At 45.1% G+C, this 20,996-nt stretch overlaps 1 protein-coding gene across 3 annotated transcripts in view; it reads right to left on the bottom strand.

Moving 5' to 3' along the window:
• Nucleotides 1–5,500: 5,500 nt before the first annotated feature.
• Nucleotides 5,501–20,996, bottom strand: part of RNF44 (ring finger protein 44) — a 67,968-nt gene continuing 52,472 nt past the window's right edge. For all 3 annotated transcript variants that reach the window (XM_066616116.1, XM_066616117.1, XM_066616118.1), the window contains 8 exons: nt 17,488–17,655; nt 16,761–16,934; nt 14,234–14,401; nt 13,604–13,722; nt 12,980–13,067; nt 12,481–12,602; nt 11,333–11,432; nt 5,501–10,209 (listed from right to left, as the gene is read on the bottom strand). In XM_066616116.1, coding sequence (XP_066472213.1) covers nt 10,147–10,209; nt 11,333–11,432; nt 12,481–12,602; nt 12,980–13,067; nt 13,604–13,722; nt 14,234–14,401; nt 16,761–16,934; nt 17,488–17,655 — 1,002 coding nt within the window. In that variant the 3' untranslated portion in view covers nt 5,501–10,146. The remainder of the gene's footprint in view (nt 10,210–11,332; nt 11,433–12,480; nt 12,603–12,979; nt 13,068–13,603; nt 13,723–14,233; nt 14,402–16,760; nt 16,935–17,487; nt 17,656–20,996) is intronic.

Raw genomic sequence — 20,996 nt, forward strand, 5'->3', positions numbered from 1 at the left:
AGCCTCTTGCAAAACAGCAACATTTGTTATCTGAGCTGGACTCATGAAATACAGTATTTCTTTTATTTGCCAGATTTGGCTTACCTTTTCTATTTGTTTAACTTTTGTCAGAAGCACAAGCGTAGTTTTGCTGTATACCCTTCTAATGTACAAATCCAGACAAGTTTTCAGTTGAAGAAGGTTTGCAAAAAGGAAACTCAATGAGGATAAATAACTCTGCGTGATCTATGTAAATGGGTACAACTTCAAGGTGGACCTTTCTGTGTCCATGTGTATAGTAGCTTGGTCTATGGACTTTGCACAGTTTGTACAAATGTCCATATGCCAGTCTAGCACAGTCTCCTGGCTACTGCCAAAGATTCAAATAAAGTGCCCGGCAACATGTTTTTATGCCCCAGCCCTTCTTCTTGTAGTCAAAACGACCATGGTGCCTATTTATAAAAAGAATGGTGGGCATCCAGAGATTTTACATGGAACCAATTGAAGCACAGTGCAGTTAAGCCTTCTGTAAGGACTTTGCTAGCCCTGTAATCCTGTAACAGAGCTTGCTGTAGAAAGGAGACGACACTTGCACAACTATGCTAGTGTTATCTATAAAAAAAATTGAGAATGTCATGTTCCAGGATGAATTATTTGCATAATTCTAGCTGCTTTAGTATTTGTTAACAAACTGATTGGCAGGAACTAGGTGCCAAACTGAACATGCAGAAGGTTTTGTTCAATCATATGTTTGCTCTAATTATTTTGTGTTACCTATGCCAAAGCAGCTAACAAGTCAAGGTATATATACTGTGTACACCTTAAACAGCCATAAGGTGTATTGTGCCACAGACTTTTTAGAAAGAAAAGATTTCCTCAAATCTAATCTTGCAGTAGTTCTTTTCGTTGTAAACGTGCACCATTGTAGTAGTTAATACTAATTACTGGGGGGGGGGAGTTGCCCTCTCCAACGATTTAGCCATTTATTTAATACAAAAACCAGTATCAAAGTATGTGGTTTAGACTGTGAAAAAATAATTTTAAACACCTGCTACTTGGATGGTTTTTGCAGAGGTTATTGGTGGAGGATACACAAGATAATCACTAAATCCTACTGTTAAACAATGAAATTGGACTTGTTCCATTATTTCCAGGGCCAGCTTTCATGCCTGGGCAAAGGCATTCAAATGCTAATGTTCTGCCTGTCAAGATTAGGTACCCTGCAGTTGTGGGTGTTGCCCTGGATGAGCCAATACAAGGCAGAATTTTTTAAATTTAAAAGGGTGGGCTAGAGCCCTCACTTCCTGTGAGAGCCAAATACTAAACTAGATCTATCAATCTTTTCCTTTGGAAGCTGTCTCTCAGTGTCAGTACAAGTGTGATGGAGAAAGGTGACAAGGTTTACTTTCCCTTTTCAGTTTGGATAGGTAGTCTCTGCTTTTAGGGGCAGGGGATAGAATAGAGGAAGAGTCAAGCAGCAGCATTACTGCACAGAATCTGAGGCAAGTTGAAGACTAATTCACCAGCCTCTGCTGTGTGCAATGTTTTGTACATTATCAAAGTAAGGCTTTAGCACAGTTAATCGTCTGGGAATGCTGGCCACTGTTTAAGGTGCCACAAGACTCTTTGAATTTTGCTACTACGGCCTAAAAATCTTATTTCAGCATGAGCTTTTGTGGACTTCAGTCCATCAGATGCAATAGCACATAAAAACTATCTCCCTCTACAGGAACCACCTAATAAAACCTCTAAAAATTGGCATGATTTTAGGAGCAGAAAAACAAGCCCATGAAGCTGGTCAGACCTCCAGAATAGGAAAGATGGCTGTGTTTGCATTGTGCATGAGGGAGGGAGGTTGCCTCTGTGCCAACAACTCCCCATTGCATTTTTATATTAGCCATTTTTGACACATCAAAGGGAATATACAGTGGTGCCTCGCATAACGAAATTAATTCGTTCCGCGAGTCCTTGCGTTATGCGAGTTTTTCGTTTTGTGAAGCGCGTTTTCCCATAGGAATGCATTGAAATTTAATTAATGCGTTCCTATGGGCAAGAAAAGTCAGAACAAAGTCAAATTTGGTTTACAAAGTGTTTATTAAGTGCTCTTTAAAGGCATACATACTGTACTGAGGATTTCAAAAAGGGGGGGATGCTGAGTGGAGAGCTTGAAGGCTGTAATCCTGTGCACACTTTCCTAGGAGCAAGCACAATGGGACTTACTTCTGAGGAGACACACACAGGATTGTGCTCTAAGCTGGGGAGGAGGACAGAGCAGCTGCACTCAATTGCTTGCTTTTGCCGTGATCATGGGGGGAAATGGGGCAGTGAGAGGGTGAATGAGTGATGGGGGGGATGCTGAGTGGGGAGTTTGAAGGCTGTAATCCTGTGCACACTTTCCTGGGAGCAAGCACAATGGGACTTACTTACATAAACTGACATGAAGATTCTCCCCTTACTAGGGTGGATGGGATCATAAACTGACATGAAGATCCCCCCTTATTAGGGTGAACGGGATCATAAACTGGCATGAAGATCCCCCCTTAAAACAAACCAAAACAAACCAAAAAAAAAATTCATCTTGCGGAGCACGGGTCATAAAAATTCGTTGTGCGAGTCACCAAAAATCGCAAAACACTTTCGTTCTGTGAGTTTTTCGGTGCGTGAGGCATTCGTTATGCGAGGCACCACTGTAAATGCGTTTAAAGAAATAGTGCCACGGCTGAAAAACATGCTGCTCCCTCTGCCTCAGCTGTGGTTGTAGATGAGGATAATAAGCCTGGAAAAGGTTCTACTTTCTGAGTTGCCAGGATGCTGGCTGAAGGGATGAAACTGCAGCACTAGTATAGTCAGAACGTGACTCAAGTTCCCAGTTTTCTAACTAAATTTCTGGTAGAGCACAAATCACTCTTCTTATTGCTAAACCGATTCTGGCTCAGCACTACAAAAAGACTGAGATCACATGGAGGTTGCATGAGTGCACAATAGTCTTTCCGCCTCAAGGAGAACACTACAGTAGTCGTCCTAGTAGTAGTCATCGTTCTGAATACTTTCCTATGAAGAGGAGTGGCCTTCTGGTCTAGCACAGAAAAAGCAGCCAGATATAGTGTTCGTTGAAAGGCTTTTGAAGTTCATGCTATAGCATAAAATGTTGGCACGTGTTGGCTATTTGCTGTCCAACCTCGATCAGTCAAAACATAGTGTCAGATTGACACCTTGTTGTGAAGCTGAGTAAGTCTCTGCTTCTAGTGTGGTTTCCTTAAGATGAGTTGTGTCACTGCTAGCTACCTTGAAATGAATGCTCCAGTCACAGCTACATGAAAATCCAGCAGGGAAAGGCATTTCCATCCCTGCTGCAACAAAGCTTCTGTTGTCCCTTCTTAACCCATTTATGCCCTGCCCACAGGTTGTACACATTTGGTCCATGTTGTGTATATGCAATGTTGGGCAGAAATGGCTTAAGATCTGTTCCATGTTGCTTAAAGATTCTGCTGTTATGTGCTGGAGTTAGCTACTCTACCTACAGCAACTCTCTAACAGACTGAGCTATATAGCTTCTGCAATGAACTCAAAAGGCTATCCACAAGCAGGGGGATACTACTTTATAGGCATATTTTAGAGACACCCATTGAGATAATAAATGTGAAGTGCTTGGCATGCTCAGAAGCCTCACAGCAGTGTTTAATATTGTAAGTAATCTAGACTATTGGCCTTGCTGGCCTGTGACCTCCCATGGGGGCCTCTAGTAATGGAATGTAGCAATTGTTCTTGCAGGTGTAGTCTTTCCACAAATTGTTAATGGGGGAAATACTGCTTTGAAACCTTTCCATCCCCTTCCCCATTGAGACATACAAAATTATGCAGGGGATAGACAGAGTGGATAGGGAGATGCTCTTTACACTCTCACATAATACCAGAACCAGGGGACATCCACTAAAATTGAGTGTTGGGCGGGTTAGGACAGACAAAAGGAAATATTTCTTTACTCAGCGTGTGGTCGGTCTGTGGAACTCCTTGCCACAGGATGTGGTGCTGGCGTCTAGCCTAGACGCCTTTAAAAGGGGATTGGACAAGTTTCTGGAGGAAAAATCCATTATGAGGTACAAGCCATGATGCGTATGCGCAACCTCCTGATTTTAGAAATGGGTTATGTCAGAATGCCAGATGCAAGGGAGGGCACCAGGATGAGGTCTCTTGTTATCTGGTGGGCCTCTGTGAGATACAGGAAGCTGGACTAGATGGGCCTATGGCCTGATCCAGTGGGGCTGTTCTTATGTTCATCTCAGATGACTGAGATTGGTTTTAGTTATTTCATTTATTTCTGATGTCCTCTATTGGATTCAGAAAGACCTGAATCCTTGCATCTCAAACCAGAGCTGCTGCCAAAGTTTTGCTAGCACCAGCCAGCTGCAGCATCACAAAATCATTTACCATTGTTTGAACATATTCCAAAAAGAGGCTGGTAATATCACCATATTCTAGGAAGCCCTAAGCGAATACTGAAGAAAAAGGCAGTTCCTAGATTGGTCATAGAGTGTGTATGAAGTCACATGTTCTACTGAGGAAGCCATCAGGGAGAAAAAAATCCTAAAGTATTATAGCTTTCTGACAAACTAGAAGTATTTAAGAGTAAATATTGCACCCACATCTTGTCCTTCATTAAAGCCACCACCAGATCCTCTTTCCCAATACAGGGGTACAGTTTGGGGGGCCCTAGAGAGGAGGAAGGTGGTTAACTTCCAACATGATAGGTTGGCAAGAATCTGGAACACTGTCCTGTGTAGGACAAACAATGCTAGAGAAGTAGAGCAGGACATGCTAGAGCTACAAGAAAGGCAGCAGCGCCCTCTTCACATGGTGCCTTTTTTCAGAAGCTAGAACTGCAGAGTTATGTGCTGTTCATAGCCTTTTATTCTCCTGTGGTTAGCCTCAATTATAAGAGGAGTGTTTTCAAAGGCACACAGAGGTTAGACAATCAACTAACTCAATGTTTATTTTTCAGACAAGAGGCCATTGCTGGTCTTGAGAATTCCAACTGCACATGAATATGTGCAAGACAACAAGATTAATCTAAGACATGTTTGGAAACAGCAAAAGAGGTAGTAAACCAGTGCCTGAACTGATTAAGACTATAGGTGGTGACCTATATCACATAATGCTCCTCTATTTAAAAGTTTTTAAAAATCCCTCCACATACCAAACACTTCTATCCTTCCTGTGACATGCCTGTTTTCTGATTGAGCAGTCAATCATGCAGTCTTGGGGGTGGTATAGGCGAAACATAGTCGTGTACACCACATATCATTCCAAAGCTGATGAAATTAGTTTAGTGGACTTTGATACTAGTACCTCACTATAAAAAAACAAAATCCCTCTCAGAAGTAAGTTATCAAGATAATAAATGTGATGTGCTTTGCATGCTCAGAAAGCATGATACAAATGCTACTGTTATAGCTAATTATAATAATTGGAGTCCCATCCTGAGAGCCCTGCATCCATCAAGAGAAGAGACTGACTTGCCCTCTTTGGTATACATCATACATTTATTAGTGAATATCCCTCTCAAAATCAGCCACAACATTAAAAAAAATAATGATTGCACTACTTGGTCAAGCAGAACTAGCAACTTTCATTTTAAAAAAAGTACAAATCTGTTAAAAATTTCAATCAGTATAATACACATATATATAATACAACATACTAGTTATGTTAAATGCTACAAACCAATATGATTCCAATGGAATGGAAAAAAACAAACACTTTTTAGAGATTTAAGAACCTTTTTTCTTCTCTATATATTAGCCTTTTTTCAAATACATACATGGGAAAAATGAGGTAACTGTAAAATGTGCAAGTAACAGAGCAAAAAAAATTATATATATATTTATATTATATATATATATATATATAATATAAAAACTTTCTAACACAGAACAAATGCCCTGGTGCCCTACAGTGAGGCTCCTCTCCTTGTAGGGTGAAGCCGAGCTATCCCTCCGGAGGGCACGGGACTGGTAGAAAAGAACAGTAAACAGTCCACTATCCCACCACAGGAAATCATTGGTAAACAGTGGCATCTACAGCGCAATCAGCAATCACAAACATCCTAAATAAATGTTTTAGTAATTTTTTTGTTTTTTTTAATGATAATTTTAGCTGCTCATTGGAATAAATTCTGCAGCACACGAGCTGTGAGCTTTCGAGTCACCATCAGAAGAACCGTAAGGCTTTTCCACCCTCCCCACCCCAAATAACCTTTCTGGTGCACTTTTCCAAAAAGATGGTGGGGGAAGGAGAAGAGAGCATTTGAAACAGGCGGGCACCGGCACTATTCTGATTGGCTATAAATATAGAAACACCTCCTGGTTTTTTGTTTGTTTTTCTTTAATATATATATACACAGTAAAGACCTTTGGTTATTTGTGTTATGTTGAAATAAGGTTTTAAAAAAGCTGTGAAACAAGGGGGAAGGCCAGGGGCAGGGAGGAGGTGGGTCTGACACAAGGCACTGGCTTGACATGTGAGGGGGAGAGGAGAACTGATTGGTCACAGAAGGAGCTGCTGGTGTCTGTGCAGTTTTACTATGGCAAGTGGCCCATTCCTCTGTGTGTGTGCAAGGGCCGGTACCTGGCTTAGATGTCCAACTGCAGCTATGTGAACCCTCTGAAAAATGGGGTGGGAAGAAAGAGGTTATGTTACTTGACCCTATCCAAAAGACTGCACCATAAACCTGCATCAGCCATCAACACAACAAGAACACTTAAAAACAGTATTTTATCTTAATTCATCACAAATTCCTTTTTAAAAAAGAAAGCTGGGGCCTGCCCAGAGTTCAACAGGTTAGTTTCTAATTCACTGATCCAGCAACAGGCCAGCTGCTTTTGTCAAACAAACTGCTATTCAGTTGTTTGAACAATCTACCTTGATACTTCCCCTGACCTGCCTACCCAGTTGTGTGTGTGTGTGTGTGAGGGGTTAGAGACCCTGGACTATGATTGAGCATGAGGCCAAAGAAAGATTTAAAAACAAGAAAAGGTTCCAAAAACCCCACTTTCTATTGCTCCTAATTTCAAACGGAATGAGAATTCCAGCAACTGGGGGAAAGAGCTGCTCATCCCTTGCACATATGGCTGTGAGCACCAGTAGTAAGAGGCCTGCCCTGGTGGCCCCAGCCAAACCCACAGACCCTCCCCTGCTTCAAAAACAAGTATTGCTGAGAGCTAGTATACTAAAAAAAACAAACCCAAGAACACCACCACCACACACACACCCTGACATCTATACTGCATCTGCCCACTGTTTTGAGAGGCCACTTCCCCTCCCTGCCCACCAAAGCTCAGAACTTGCTAATGGAAAGAGTTGGGCTGGTAAACTTAACTCTCCCTAGCAACCCCCCCCCCGCTGGCCCAGGCCAGTTAGTGTAATGGGACACTCCACCTGCTTCCTCTTTGCACTGGGACAAAAGACCAGATGAATGCAAAGACAGACAGCAGCCTAGGAACAAGCAGAAGTGCAGCTCCCCTTAGGACATCAATTCAAGTGACCCGCTTGCCCGAGAGCACTTCAGTGAAGTAGGAGGGGGAAGATGCCCCACTTCTGAAAAGGCTTGGGAATCCTTCCTGCTCACAGCAAAGCTTAGAGACAATGGGGCAGTCTCAGTCTTTTCTTGCAGTTACTGTTCATATGTACTGCCATCAGCTGTCCATATTCAAAGGGGAGGGGAAAACGACCTAAAAGCCTGACTGATGCTGCAAGGCGAAACAGAAATCACTGAGAAGAAAGGTCCAGAAAATGGGGAGCATGTGGAAGGGAAGCGCAGGTCCACCTCACAGCTGGTTGAGAATCAAGTCTGGCAGAGAGCCATGCTGCCAGATTTGTCGTTTAGGCTTATCAGAATCACTGTAAGACGAGGCTCCTGTGCTGTCAACAGCTGCAGAGAAAGGGGGTGGGGAATAAAAGCACATCAGCAGGTCCAACTTCTCCCACCTCTGCAGCACCATGAAGTAGAACTGCACCTGCCAAAATCCTCCTTTCATCAGATCAGCTCTGAGAAGCACAGCAGCCTGGACCTTCACAGAGCCTTGCAAGCCTACCTCAGATCAATTCCAACGAGACTACACTGCCTCCTGCTGGCCCAACCAGGTGCCAAATCAATCTCTCATTCAGAAGGGGGGAGAGAGATGCCCTGAAAAGCGTTGACGGTCCTTGTGAGGTGTTGCGGACATGTGCAGTACAGTGCATGGCAGTAATCAGCTGAGCACAAAGAACTCCCTCCTCCCCACCCCCCATCACCCCACAGCTGGCTAGAGAGTTAGCCAATACCAAGTTCCAAGCTGGTCATAACATGCATGCATAATTTGTGAACATTTACATTAGGTTTTGTCATCCTCTCCGAGTCTTCAGCCAGGCTTCAGAACACAAACCAATTACACAGTGAGGGCTTCTCTCTTGCTCCACGGTATAATCATGCAAAACATTTTTTTTTTTTACGGCAACAGGTTTCTGTAACAGGGTGGCAGGTTGATTGCTTTCTTGCTTCAAATCAGCAGGTGTTTTAGGTAGGATTGTGTGTGTGCAAGTGCGCAAGTGTACATGTCCGTACGCGCACAGGAAAGCACACAACATTGTGTATGCTCATCATGGCAAAACGTACCCATGGCACCTGACCCAGAGCACAAGCATCAGGCCATGCAGAACAAATCACCAGAGTGGTGACAGCAGTTGTAGGCCAAAGATGATGGGAAGGAGAAGGGAGGGAATGGAAATGCTTGCCTGGTCCAGTCCAAAAGGAAAGAGAGGCAATGCTTCCCAGGACGAGCAGCCACCAATGGGCTTTCTCCATGATAGCTCGTGCAAGGCTAGACAACAAGATAATCAACAATTCCCATCTGCTCTCTGCCCGGGATCCTGCTGCGGAGAGCCTCATAGCTGTCCAACAGCTGTCAGAGGCTTAGCCTGAGGTCAGTATAGAGGTGGGATTTAGCCACAATGGGAGGGCTGAAGGCTTTTGCTACAATCTGTTGAGCATCTTCCCCTCCCCGTAGGGGGAAACATGGAAAGAAAATGCAGCCAGCACAGCTGTATCTTCCCAGAAATATTTTAAAACTAGGGGCAAGAACTTGATTCTGGGTAGTCTCCATTGAGATTGGTGCTAAGAAGGAGAGCCAATGTGCTAAAGAAATGGGGGTGAAGGGGCACAAAGAGCATAAGAGGCAGAAACATTGGCTTCAACATGATTCTCAATACGAGAAAAAAGGTCCTTGCAGTGACAAGCCCCACACCATGATGCATGGAGCAAACAAATAAGAGTCAGCTATTTCATCACAGGAATCCACACATGCTCCTTCCCCATCTCTGGGGAGAAAACGGAGTTTCCCCCTCCTTACCATCATCACCTTGCAGCAATGGCAAGAGCAGGTGTGAGATACTGCTGGAGCTTGTTCAGGCCTGCTTCACTCCCACTGCTATCTGCAAGGACAGCACTGAACTCTACCCAACATATCTCAGGTATGAAGGGGGCACCTGAGAAGCTGGAGGGGTAATACAGTGTGTGTGTGTGTGTGTTGGTATGGAGAAAATAAGAATGTGGCCCTGGGCCATGTTCTGTGTGGGGGTGGCCCCCAAATGTTTTAGGGAAAGGTCTCAGGCTGCTCACATCACAGTGCTGCAACCAACCAATCCCCCCTAGCTACTGCCTGCTCTGCAACACTGTGCTCTGGACCAGTGGCTGGCAGAAGGGAAGCAGGCACTTCCTCACCTCTCCCTTTGAGCGGCTCTGCTTTTAAGGGCCCCAACTGGCACTGCCAGAAGGGGAAGATTTCAGACTAAAATGTGGGTCAGACAACCAGAAAACCAGAAAAACAGAGGAAAAGAAAACCTAAACCCAAAAGGAATGCAAACACCTGGAGAATAATGGTGCAAGGATGGAGAGTCTTTGGAGTGCGGAGCACATGGGGATGCCTCCCCCTACAAAGCGTGACACTGCGGAGCTGGATCTGCCACCAGGCCCTGTCCATGCCACGGGGTGAGGGGGAGGGGGCATCATACATTGCTTATATTCTCACCACATCCCAGGAGAGGCCCCAGAGGCTAAGCATACAGGCTGGCCCAAGCCTCTGGTCCAAGGTCCGTATCCTGGAGTGAATTTGTGCAGCAGTGTGTCGATGAGCATCACTCAGCCTCTCGATGCACTTCCGAGGCATCTGCCCGGCAGATTGGGCACGTGCGGTTTGCCTGCAAGGACCAAGGCACAAGAGTGAGATTTAGGAAGGCAATTCTCTGGTGAACCCATCTGTGACAGGGAAGCACCAAAACATTTTTGGACTGTCGGATCTATCCTCTCAGCAGGACGAACAGGTGAACAGATCAATTGTTAGGGGCAGGACAGGAGAGAAATCCAGCGTGAAATCAACGGACTGAATTAAGTTTTGCACAAATAAATCCATCTATCCAGAATATAAGAAATTTTGCCATACAAGTCCATTTTTCCCCTGTTCAACTCCTATGAGTACCTTAAACACAAAGTGGAATGTTGGCTACAAAAATGTATCCTAAAATAAATGTGCTAGTTTTTTAAAAGCAGCAAGACACTGTTGCTTTTGCCACAACAGGCTAGTATGTTTACCCCTCTGGAAGCTGCAACCAGAAAGTGAGTGGATCAAGGTGCATTCTAAAGCTTGAGCTCATCTTGAAATAGTTTCTATGAGGCCCCTGTGCAAGGGCAGAAATATCTGTACCAAATTCTTTGATTGTGCATTTCCTCTTGCATCTATCTCCCAGCGCAGAGAAGCCTAAAGCAGCTAACAATATTCTTTAACACGACAGAAGAGATTTAAACGGCAAAAAAAAGCACAAATCTTTAAACCAGAACACAGAAATAGCATAACCAAATTAAACACTTGGCAAAACAAAAATGTTTTTAGCCATCAGTGAAAGACTAGGAAAGCAGGAACTGACTGACACTGCAATCCTAGACACACTTTCCAAGGAGTAAGCCCCACTGAAAACAGTGAGACTTATTGCTGAGTAGACAGGTATAGGATCTGGCTCTGAAACTCTCCACGTAGGGAGTTGCAAAGGCAGGTGCAACAGATGAGAACATCATCTTGCATGCTACCACCAAGTGAACTTCCCATGGTAATGGAAACACACAATAGAGCCTCACTTAATTATCTCAGAGGGCAGGCAGACTCATATGGGGAAAAGGAGGTCTCAATATCTGGGTCTGAAATTGCTGAGAGCCTTACAGGTATCACCCATACTATATGCTTCTTGCTGACTGACCAAATACAGAACAGTCTTAATGCAATGCTTTCTCAACTACAGAGCCCTCGGCCAGAGCAGCAGCAAATGTTACCTTTAACCATTTGTCAATGCACTTAGCATGGAATTCGTGGTTGCAGGGCAGAACTCGCAGCAGCTGCCTTACTTCAAAATCACTGAAGCACACAACACACCTAGGGAAGGAGGAAGACCCCAGTCAGGGATGTTGTGAGAGAGGAGACAAGTGGCACCACACATGGACTTGTAGCCACAGAGAGACCCCAAGCATCACAGTCCAGTCCTTTCAGTTTGGCAGAAAATGCTTCTCTTGGATCTAGCCATTTCCAGTAGATGCTGACCTGGGCACCCAATACACACTCTTCCAAGAAAGACTGTAGAACATCCTTAAGAAAACTGTTTCACAGCTCAATTGAACTTACAGTCAATATGTTTTACCCACTATCCATTCTAAACCTATTCTCTGCTGCAACTTCAACTCACTGCTCAGGAAGCCCTTTTAATTCTAAGGGTGATCACAGAGCCTCCTGACAGAGGATCTGCTTCTCTCTGCCCTTGCTCCTGACATAAGCACCAGGCTCTGATCCCACTGCAGATTTTTCCCTTACCATCCAAGCTTTGGGTGGGCTACAGTCTTTAAAAAAAACTTATTTTTCCACAGGCTTAGTCATGTTTATCCATTTGAAATGTTTACTCAGCACAATTTTTAAAAATGACACACTGTTCAGGGAGAACCTTCACAATGTCAGAAAAGCCAGCCATTCATCATTCTGCTCCTGAACTTCATTCAATGTGGCTGTTTTTACATCTGTCCAGAAAAGGGGCAAATGCAGCCACATAGTGAGCTCACTGCTCAAGCTACACACATTTTTCTTTGGTCTAAATTCTCTAGTGATGTCTACATATACCTTAAAGTATGCATATTCTCAAATGCTAGGAAATGGACATCTAAAGACAGAGAATTCCCCTCTCCTAACAGTGACTTGTTAAGGAGATAGCACTCTGCTAGTCACATGAAGTGGCACTAATCCATCCATCTAATGCTAGTTATGTTATCACCAGCCCAACCCATGTACAGCAAGGACCCCCACGTTCTCCCACACACTAGCCCAACTACCCCCTTCCACAATCCCATGCACTGCCTTCCCTTCTCACCTAGGAACCCTGGCCATATGAAGTAAAGAAGTCATCAGAATACCTCCCCAACCCTCTTCTAGTACTTACAAGGTTTGCTCTGACTGATGGCTCTCTGGATTGAAGCGGTAGGATGGAAGATGCTCAATGTCTGCTTTGGTGAGTCCCCGTGGCTTGGCCTCTCCTAGCCTCTCAGCCAGGTTCAATAATGCCTGGTGGAAGGTAAAAAATATATAGCTGATTGGCTCCCATTTGGGAATAATTACTCCCCTTCACTATGCTCTGTGTGGTCTCCCAAATCCAAGACGCAAGGAACCTTCCTTGTCCACCTTTTCCCAAGACCATTCTCAACCGTATACACCTTGGAGCCCTCCCTGCCTGCAATACCTCTCCAGGAGTGGTCCCAAAGAGCACCAGCATCTTATGTTGTGGATCTACTCTTTTCCCCCATTGCCACCATTTCCTTAATGTTCTTGGCAATTTCTGTGAGAGCAGACCATCCCAACTCCAAGCACAACCAGCTCCTCTAGAGCCTCTCAAGGTGGGAATGTGGATGTCCCACCACAAAGGAAAAGGGGAGCCAGCCCACCTCATAGTTTTCCATCTCCACATCGTCCACATCCAAGTCCAAACTTATTGTGGGTCCCACCGCAGTTGGTGACACAGGAAGCATAGAGCTGCAGTGGAAAAGGGAAAAGAAGGTGGTACTTAGTAATCAGCAGGAGCAGCAACTGCGCACGAACAGACACACTCACAGCAGAACCATCCCCTATAGTGCAGTACATTGCTGGGGAAAGGAGGCAGCCCCTTGTTATTTCATTTGTTTTAGTTCCATAAACTGCCCTGACCTCTTCCTTTGGGAACTGGAGAGGTGAGATAAAAATTCTCAAACAGAAAACTTGGTGAGATACCATAGTTCGGTGGCTAAGCACTCACTCTGCACGCAGAAAATTCTGGAACAATCCCTGGCACCTCCTTGGAGGGCTGGCAGAGACCCCCATGATATCCTGGAGGCCACTGCCAGTACTAGATGGACTAATGTTCTGACTCAGTATAAGGTAGCTTCAGATGTTCATAAATATTTCCACAGAGGAGCCACCTGAAAAGGCAAAACCCTCATTTCTAGACATCTATCCCCTATTCCAGCAAATCAAGAATGTACTGCCTTGTGGGAAACTTCCCTTTTGCAGTTGCTTGATCAATGAATACTCACAGGAAGTATGGCAGGAAGCTTGGATAGTATGGAGGTGGAGGTGGGGGTGGCGGAGGCAGCGGCTGCTGCAATCTGTACCTCTGCGTGTTCAGTCGCCGGGGCATCATGTGTGGATATGGCTGTTGAGAACACCAGGAAATGGGTTAGTGTTAGGCCACACAGAGGTGGTGTTGCCTAATCCTGGGCTAAGTGAACAAATATATTTTTTAAATATAAATAAAAATTCTGCATCAAGAAAAATGAATTCTGCAATTTGTATGAATTATGCAAACATCAAACACGTTTGCAGAAGCTATTCTGCCATTTTTATTAAACAGCGTAATTTATTCTGGATTTTGTAGTTATGGGGAGGTGTTAAAAGTTCTGCATTTGTTCTACACAAGCGTATGGACTCCATATACACTGCTGCAACCACCAGAAATTTAGTAGCCTTTTTCTTTCACACAGAGAGAGAGATTCTCAGGAAGCTGATAATATTCAATGCACCCAATATCACTCCGCACTATCATTAAAAAAAAAAATCATTATTATCAAGTTTTCTGCACTATCTCTGAATTCTCTCTCTCATCTCTACTCCTATGCATAAGAACTTTCCACCTTTCTTAGGCAATCTCCTTTCAAGATACTCACCATGCCAAAGGGCAATTCCTGGTGCAGTGGGTCATGGGTGTGTGGAAGATAATGCAATGGCATGGAAGGCGACAGTGCAGGAGTGTGGTGGGAAGGAGAATATGAGAAGCCTCCAATGGAGTGCTGTTCACCCCGAAGCTCCACCTCATTTTCTATCCTTTGCAGTGGCTGTAGAGAAGTAGAAAACACACAGCGCTGATTAGCACAATCTTCAGGCAAGTCTGTGGAGTGAGACAGTTACAACTATGAGATGCTGCACTCGACAGCACAGCCAGTGAGCTCAAGAACAAGTGTCAGCTTTTCCTGAAGGTGGCACTGCTAAGCAAACTCTCACACATCATCATCATCATCATCATTATTAACAGTATTTATATACCGCTTTTCAACTAAAAGTTCACAAAGCGGTTTACAGAGAAAAATCAAATAACTAAATGGCTCCCTGTCCCAAAAGGGCTCACAATCTAAAAAGATGCAAATGAATACCAGCAGACAGCCACTAGAACAGACAGTGCTGGGGTGAGGTGGGCCAGTTACTCTCCCCCTGCTAAAAAAATCATCTCTAGGACTCTCTTCTGGAAACAACTCCATGGTTAGTTGCCTGGGAAGCTGCTTCCTTTTGCTGCTCTTCTCAGTATTCTCTCTATAGATGGAATTGCACATGACAATAGCAGAGTCAGTACAGCCTACTGGGGTTTGGACTAGGAACAAGAAGACCTGAGTTCAAATTCCAATTTGGCTATGAAGATCACTAGGTGATTTTGGACCAGTCTCTCCCTTAGCATAACCTACCTCCAAGGTTGTTTTGAAAATAAAATAGGATGAGTGGAAGATCCTCCAACAAGCTCAGGGTGGTGTAAAAGGAAGGCTGGGTTTAAAACAGAGAAGCCAACTGTTTGGTGGCAACCCATGTCCATAGAAACAGGAGATGAATTCTACCGTTCTAGCTGATTCACATGTCACCAGTCCTAGGACTTAACCATCATGCTGCCCATATTGGAGAACTTCCAAACATTGGTACGTCTGCACTCACAGCAGAGATTTTGTATTGTCAGCTGTTTACCAGAATTTCACCAGTCATGATCCAGGGTCACAGTGGAGGGGCAGGATAGCATAAGCATACCACCCCCTAATCAGAGTTACTATAACAGGCAGGCTAGCAATCCACCTCTGGACTTAAGCAGGTTTAAAGGCAAATATTAAACACTTCTTTGCAATACGAATTGCATTAAACAGAGAACAACCATAAACAATTAAGAAAATACGCACAGAGATGGATTTAAGACCAAGCAACTTCTAATTACTTAACCATGAAGTCATTTGTCCTTCAGTAGCTGATGTTAACAGTCAGTCTCTTGTACAGAAGAGAGTTCCTTTAGGCCTATTAGAGTCTCATTGCAGTGGTCTGCAATTGACTTCTATCTCCCCTTGACTTGTGCCTTACACTCTATGCATCTCCCTGAACCTACCTGGGCATTAGAACAGCACTATCAGACAAGCCAATGCACAAGAAGGAGAGTGTGCCTCTGAATATCAATTGCAGGGAAGCCTCAGCAGGAGACTCGGCCTCAGCCAATGCCTTCGTGCCCTGCTGTGGACTTCCCAGAGGTATCTGAATGGCCACAGTGGGAAGCAGAATGCTGGACTCAGTGGACCTTTGCTCTGATCCTGCAGGGCTCTTTGCGTGGAATGTGATTATTTGTAGTAACCATCATCCCTGCAACCAACCCGATTCAACCAGCTGAGTATTTGCATGCTTTTAAATTCAGAGACATTTTGCAGCATCACTGGCCACGAGTACAATGTAAGCGCGTAGGAACTGTACAAACAACCAAGTGAATGCATGCAGGTCAGAGGGCAAGGGTTGTCACTGAACCCACCCCCTCCATGTGCTGGATTATCTGAATAGTGCTTATAGCGGATCTGGCAAATGCGCACTAGCCAATGTCCAATGCTACACGGGAAGATACGATCACCAGTGAGAGAGAGGTTCACCACCAGCTACAAAGACGTCCTGGGACAGCATGGAACTGTCCAATTTCAAAAGAGAGTGTCCTCTTGACTATGCGCACACACCGAGGTGGCAGTTCAGGGGCTACCAAACTTCCCTGTCCACGGAATTTATTTAAGTCAGAGTTTAATTCCAGAGGACTGCAAGATATTTGCTAATTTTTAGAAACACATTTTGAAATAATGCACTGAAGTAACATTCACACAAGATTCTATATCATTTAAAGGATACTTGCCCACCAAGATTCCAAAATAAATTTCTTGGCAGTGTAAACACCCCACTCAACCCCTTATTGTTACTGCTATGGGTATTCTCATCAATGCTGACTGCTCTGTTGTTGACTATCGCTTATTTCTTTGATTGCTTTCTTTGGCGGCATCTCCCACATGCTGGTTACAGTACATGAAAACACAGTGCTACTACTTGGTAGAAATTTACCATTTGTCAACACATTGTGCGTCACTGAGAAAGAGATATCCTTCTTCACCCATGAAGCCCATATGTGCCCAAGAAACTTACCATGCGAGGATGCTGGGGTTGGAGTGGGACAAACTGACTGAGGGGAGCCATATGTGGAGGCTGGTGTGGTGGCACAGGCGGCGGAGGGTGCAGAATGTAATGATCGCTGGAAATGAGCGGTGGAAATGTTTGGTAAGAGACGGGGAGCTGCTGCATGGCACAGGCCTGGATCAGCTACAAGAGGGAAGAAAAAGATGCTTTGTGAGAAGGCTGGAGAACACACACTTAGGATCAGAATAGCCTTCCTGAAGGGCTGGCTGAGGAACAGAGGAGGACTCCATTGACAGCAGGCTATGCCTGCTAAGGGGGCTTCTCCCCAGACTGGCAGGGTACGGCCTGTCCTGGAGCACTAATGAACTTCAGTCTCTAAGTACGTGGCAAACACACGAGGTGCTCACATACCCAAGCCCAAACAGTGCAGTGTAACAACAACATCCCATATCAGAGAACAAGACTTTAACCCAGCAATCTTCAGCCTTCTTCATCTCATAACACACTGAAAAGGTGCTAAAATTGTCAAGGCACACCGTTACTTTTCTGACAACTGATAAAGCACACTGCACTACTGGTGAGGCTCACATTCCCCAAAGGCCCTATTAATAAATGACCCTCTCCCAATTCCTGTGGCACACCTGCAGACCATTTGTGGCACAGCAATTTTTCACAGCACACTGGTTGAAAATTGTTGCTTTAACCTTGGTAGGGGCAGGACAGCAAAGAGACTCACGGGGGGTGGGAGGCAGCAGAGTGGGTAGTGCTGTCCACTGAACATCACCGAGCATGCTGGGAGCTGCTGCGTGCTGCAACCTGGGATGTGCTGGCCAGTGTGAATGGGGAATCCTTGTGTTGTTACAGTGGTCACCGTGTAGGAGAGAGGGACGGCTCCCTGATGCACCTGGAGGGAAGAGAGATGCATGGCAGAGTCAAAATCACATCCCCTTGCAGCAGTACATGTAAGCTGCCTTAGCTTTCCAGACCCTGCCAAGCCCACAGCGAAGACTGCCAGCATAGATTTGAAGCTGAGCAGCACTACAGAGAGAAGCACTGATCTCAGAAAGCTAAATCTGCCAGTGGCATTACGAGAGAACACACCTCCCTTGCAAAACTGCCAGGTTCTCCTCTGGCATGCAAACACACTAAGGCAAGGTATTCCAAACAAGCCAATAAAAGTGACAAAATGCCAATTTGTATATACAATTCATGCTTTTAAATTAAGAAAACTACAAAGCAGTAACTGATGAACTACTAAGCTAAGGGTTCAAAATTCGAAAGACTATGGAAAGTAAAACTGGGAAGCCCTAACGGAAGGCTTCCTTCTATCTTCCTCACAGATTCACATGTAGCCATATACGTTTTAGCGAGCAAGGCTGGCAGGGCCTTGGAAGCCTCCTCCAGAAGCCAACACTCTGGCTGACTGACAGCCCAATCCTAACCACATTTCCAGTGCTAATGCAGCCATGCCAATGGGGCATGCACTATATCCTGTGGTGCAGCGGCACACATGGCGGCCTTCCCAAGATAAGGAAATGTTTCTTCCCTTATCTTGGAGCTGCGTTTTGGCTGCACCGCTGCTGAAAAGTTTGATAGGATAGGACCCTAAAGGTCTCATCCTATCCAATTTTCTAGCACTGGTGCAGCTGCAATGCAATCCTTGAGGAGGCCTCTGTGACTGCCTCCCCACCACAGGATGAAGCACATGCCCCACTGGCACAGCTGCGCCAGCACAGATAAACTGGATAGGATTGGGCCCTAAGACACGTGAATCTGTGAGGAGCATCCCTTGTGGGAGCTTTCCATTATGACTCTCAGGGTTTTGAAAATAACTTTTAAATCACAGATTGAATCTCTGAACCTCTGAGAAATAATTCATTTCAGCCACCACTGAGAAGCTGTAGGATTTTGTATGCTACATTAATTGCTGAAGTTTAGCATCCAAATTGGCTTTGGGTGGAGATCTCCTGAAACTGATTAAATGATCAGTTTGTTACCTATTAAGCCCCTGTAATATTTAGATTCTAAGTCCTCATTCACGTACTTTGATTTGTGTTTCATAAGTTAATATTTTGCAATTATTTGAAATTTGTACGCTATGTATTTGCACTATTTTGCATTGTTTACTAACCCCAATGGTCTACTTCTTCCTGTTTCAGAGTCCCGGGGGGGGGGGGGGAGAGGTACACATCGCTCGCCCAGAAAATGGCTGCTCAGGCATTTTTAACTCTCTGACCAGAAGATAGGTGCATGCATTTTCAAATAATCTGCAACCTAGGTATATCTCTGGTACCAAAAGACATGCCACGACATAATTCCATTGGCCTCAAAAGATTTTTAAGCGAAGACATTATTCCTTAGCCTAGATGTGCGATCTCTGCCTATGTGCACTTGGGTGAAGGGGAGGAGACCAGTGCTATAAACTCATTTTGTCTAGTTCATAGAAATGGTTTGCAAAAAGACTACAAATTGCATGAGCAAAAGACTCATAACCGCTTTGGTCACAGCTAAAAGGAACACAGTAAATAAATACTTATAATACTAATAATGTCAATCTTTTGCTGCACACCATTGAAGCAGCTACTCCCTGATGGAACCTGGATGCAGCGCTACCTGCAAGACTCTGGGGAGTAGTATAATGACCAAACACTTGAGACCCTTTATCTGCACTCTATGACCCTTCCAGGAGGTGTGGTCCTTAATGCTATTTCCTCCCTCCTATTTCTCCACCCCAGACCATCAGAGGGGAAGGATGCAAATTGACCAAGCTCACTCTCCATAATGGCAGACATTCATTATGTGCAACATCCTCTGTCTCAGAGAGAGAGAGCATGCAGTTGTAGGGTTCCCTGTTCCACAAGTAGTAGAAACCTCTGACAAAGTCAGAAGACATGCATATTCTTGGAAACTGAGTAAAGACATTCTTCTGAAACCTTAACCATCCTCTGCTCCTGTGTATATTAGCAGCAAACTACCACAGTAGTGGAATTTACAATAGGAAAAGGGTAACTACTCTGCTGATTACTCTGCTTCTCCTCCCTTCCTCCAGCTTTTCAAACACCCCAAGCAGCCTGGTTACAGACTGCCACAGGAAAATGCAGTCCAAAGCTGGTCAAACTTTTGCTGAAGGCTGTCTGGAATTCAGCCAAGTTTCACCAACACAAGTCACTATCAGCAGCTGTGTGTTGCCAATGTCCTGCATAGCAGCAGAGGAACATACACAGTGTTTGGTGGGTTTCATCTTTGGCAGAGGGACCAGAAGCACCCATACACTTTAAATTTTGTATGTAGCCATGAGACCTAGAAGCATTTTTTTAAAACAAAAGTTTAAGACTCTCAGAAAACTGAAATATGCATCAGCCTACAGATTTCATGGCTCGGAATGTATGAAGAGCCTCTGTCACAACTCTTCTAAATTAATTCATATACCTGTGCAGGTCCTGCAGCTGGAGAAACCCTGTTCCCACGGCAACACTGACACAGATGCTGCTGGAATTCTGAACCACTACCATGAGGTCCATCCAAGCAGGCAGGGGTGCAATCCCCTTTGGTTGGGTCCCTAGACTCCTTATCCTAAGATATTCCCTTTAGAGTCTTCCCCATGCAAGCTGAAGGACAATCTCTGGGAAACAGGAGGGCTTAACCTCTTGCACAGATTAACATGTCACCATCGACTTCAGCACATATCAGCTGTGATACACCCCTTAATGAACCTGAACCACGATGCCTTCAGTTCAGGGATTGTGCTGGCCAAATGTGTTGCATCTGCAGTTTTCAAACTCTCCGGGAAACCTGAGTTTGAAAACCGCAGCAAGTGCTTGCAGGAGAGGGGAGGGAGGTGGCGGGGGGGGAGCCAGCGACGCTAAGGGGGGCTGCAGGGACTGGGATGCACTCACCAGTCCCTGCAGCAGCCTTCCCGGGTTGCCGGGAGCCCTGCGCAAGCGTCTGCAGGGCTCCCCAGCCTTCTAAAAGTAGAAGTGGAGTGATCGCGCTTCTGTAAAACCAGCAGTGAACCATGATTGCTCCATTTTCACTTTTAGAACGTTGGGGGGCCCTGCAGACGCTTGCACAGGGCTCCCCACACCCTGGGAAGGCTGCTACAGGGACTGGTGAGTGCATCCCAGCCCCTGCAGCCCCGCTCAGCAACGCGATCCGCTGCCTTTCCCCCTGCCCCCACCCCTTAAGGGGGCAGAGGCCAGGGACCTTGGGCTGGGGCGTTGTGACGCCCCAGTTTGACTACCACTG

Source organism: Tiliqua scincoides, chromosome 2 (assembly GCF_035046505.1).
Source record: "Tiliqua scincoides isolate rTilSci1 chromosome 2, rTilSci1.hap2, whole genome shotgun sequence".
In the NCBI taxonomy this organism is placed as follows: domain Eukaryota; kingdom Metazoa; phylum Chordata; class Lepidosauria; order Squamata; family Scincidae; genus Tiliqua; species Tiliqua scincoides.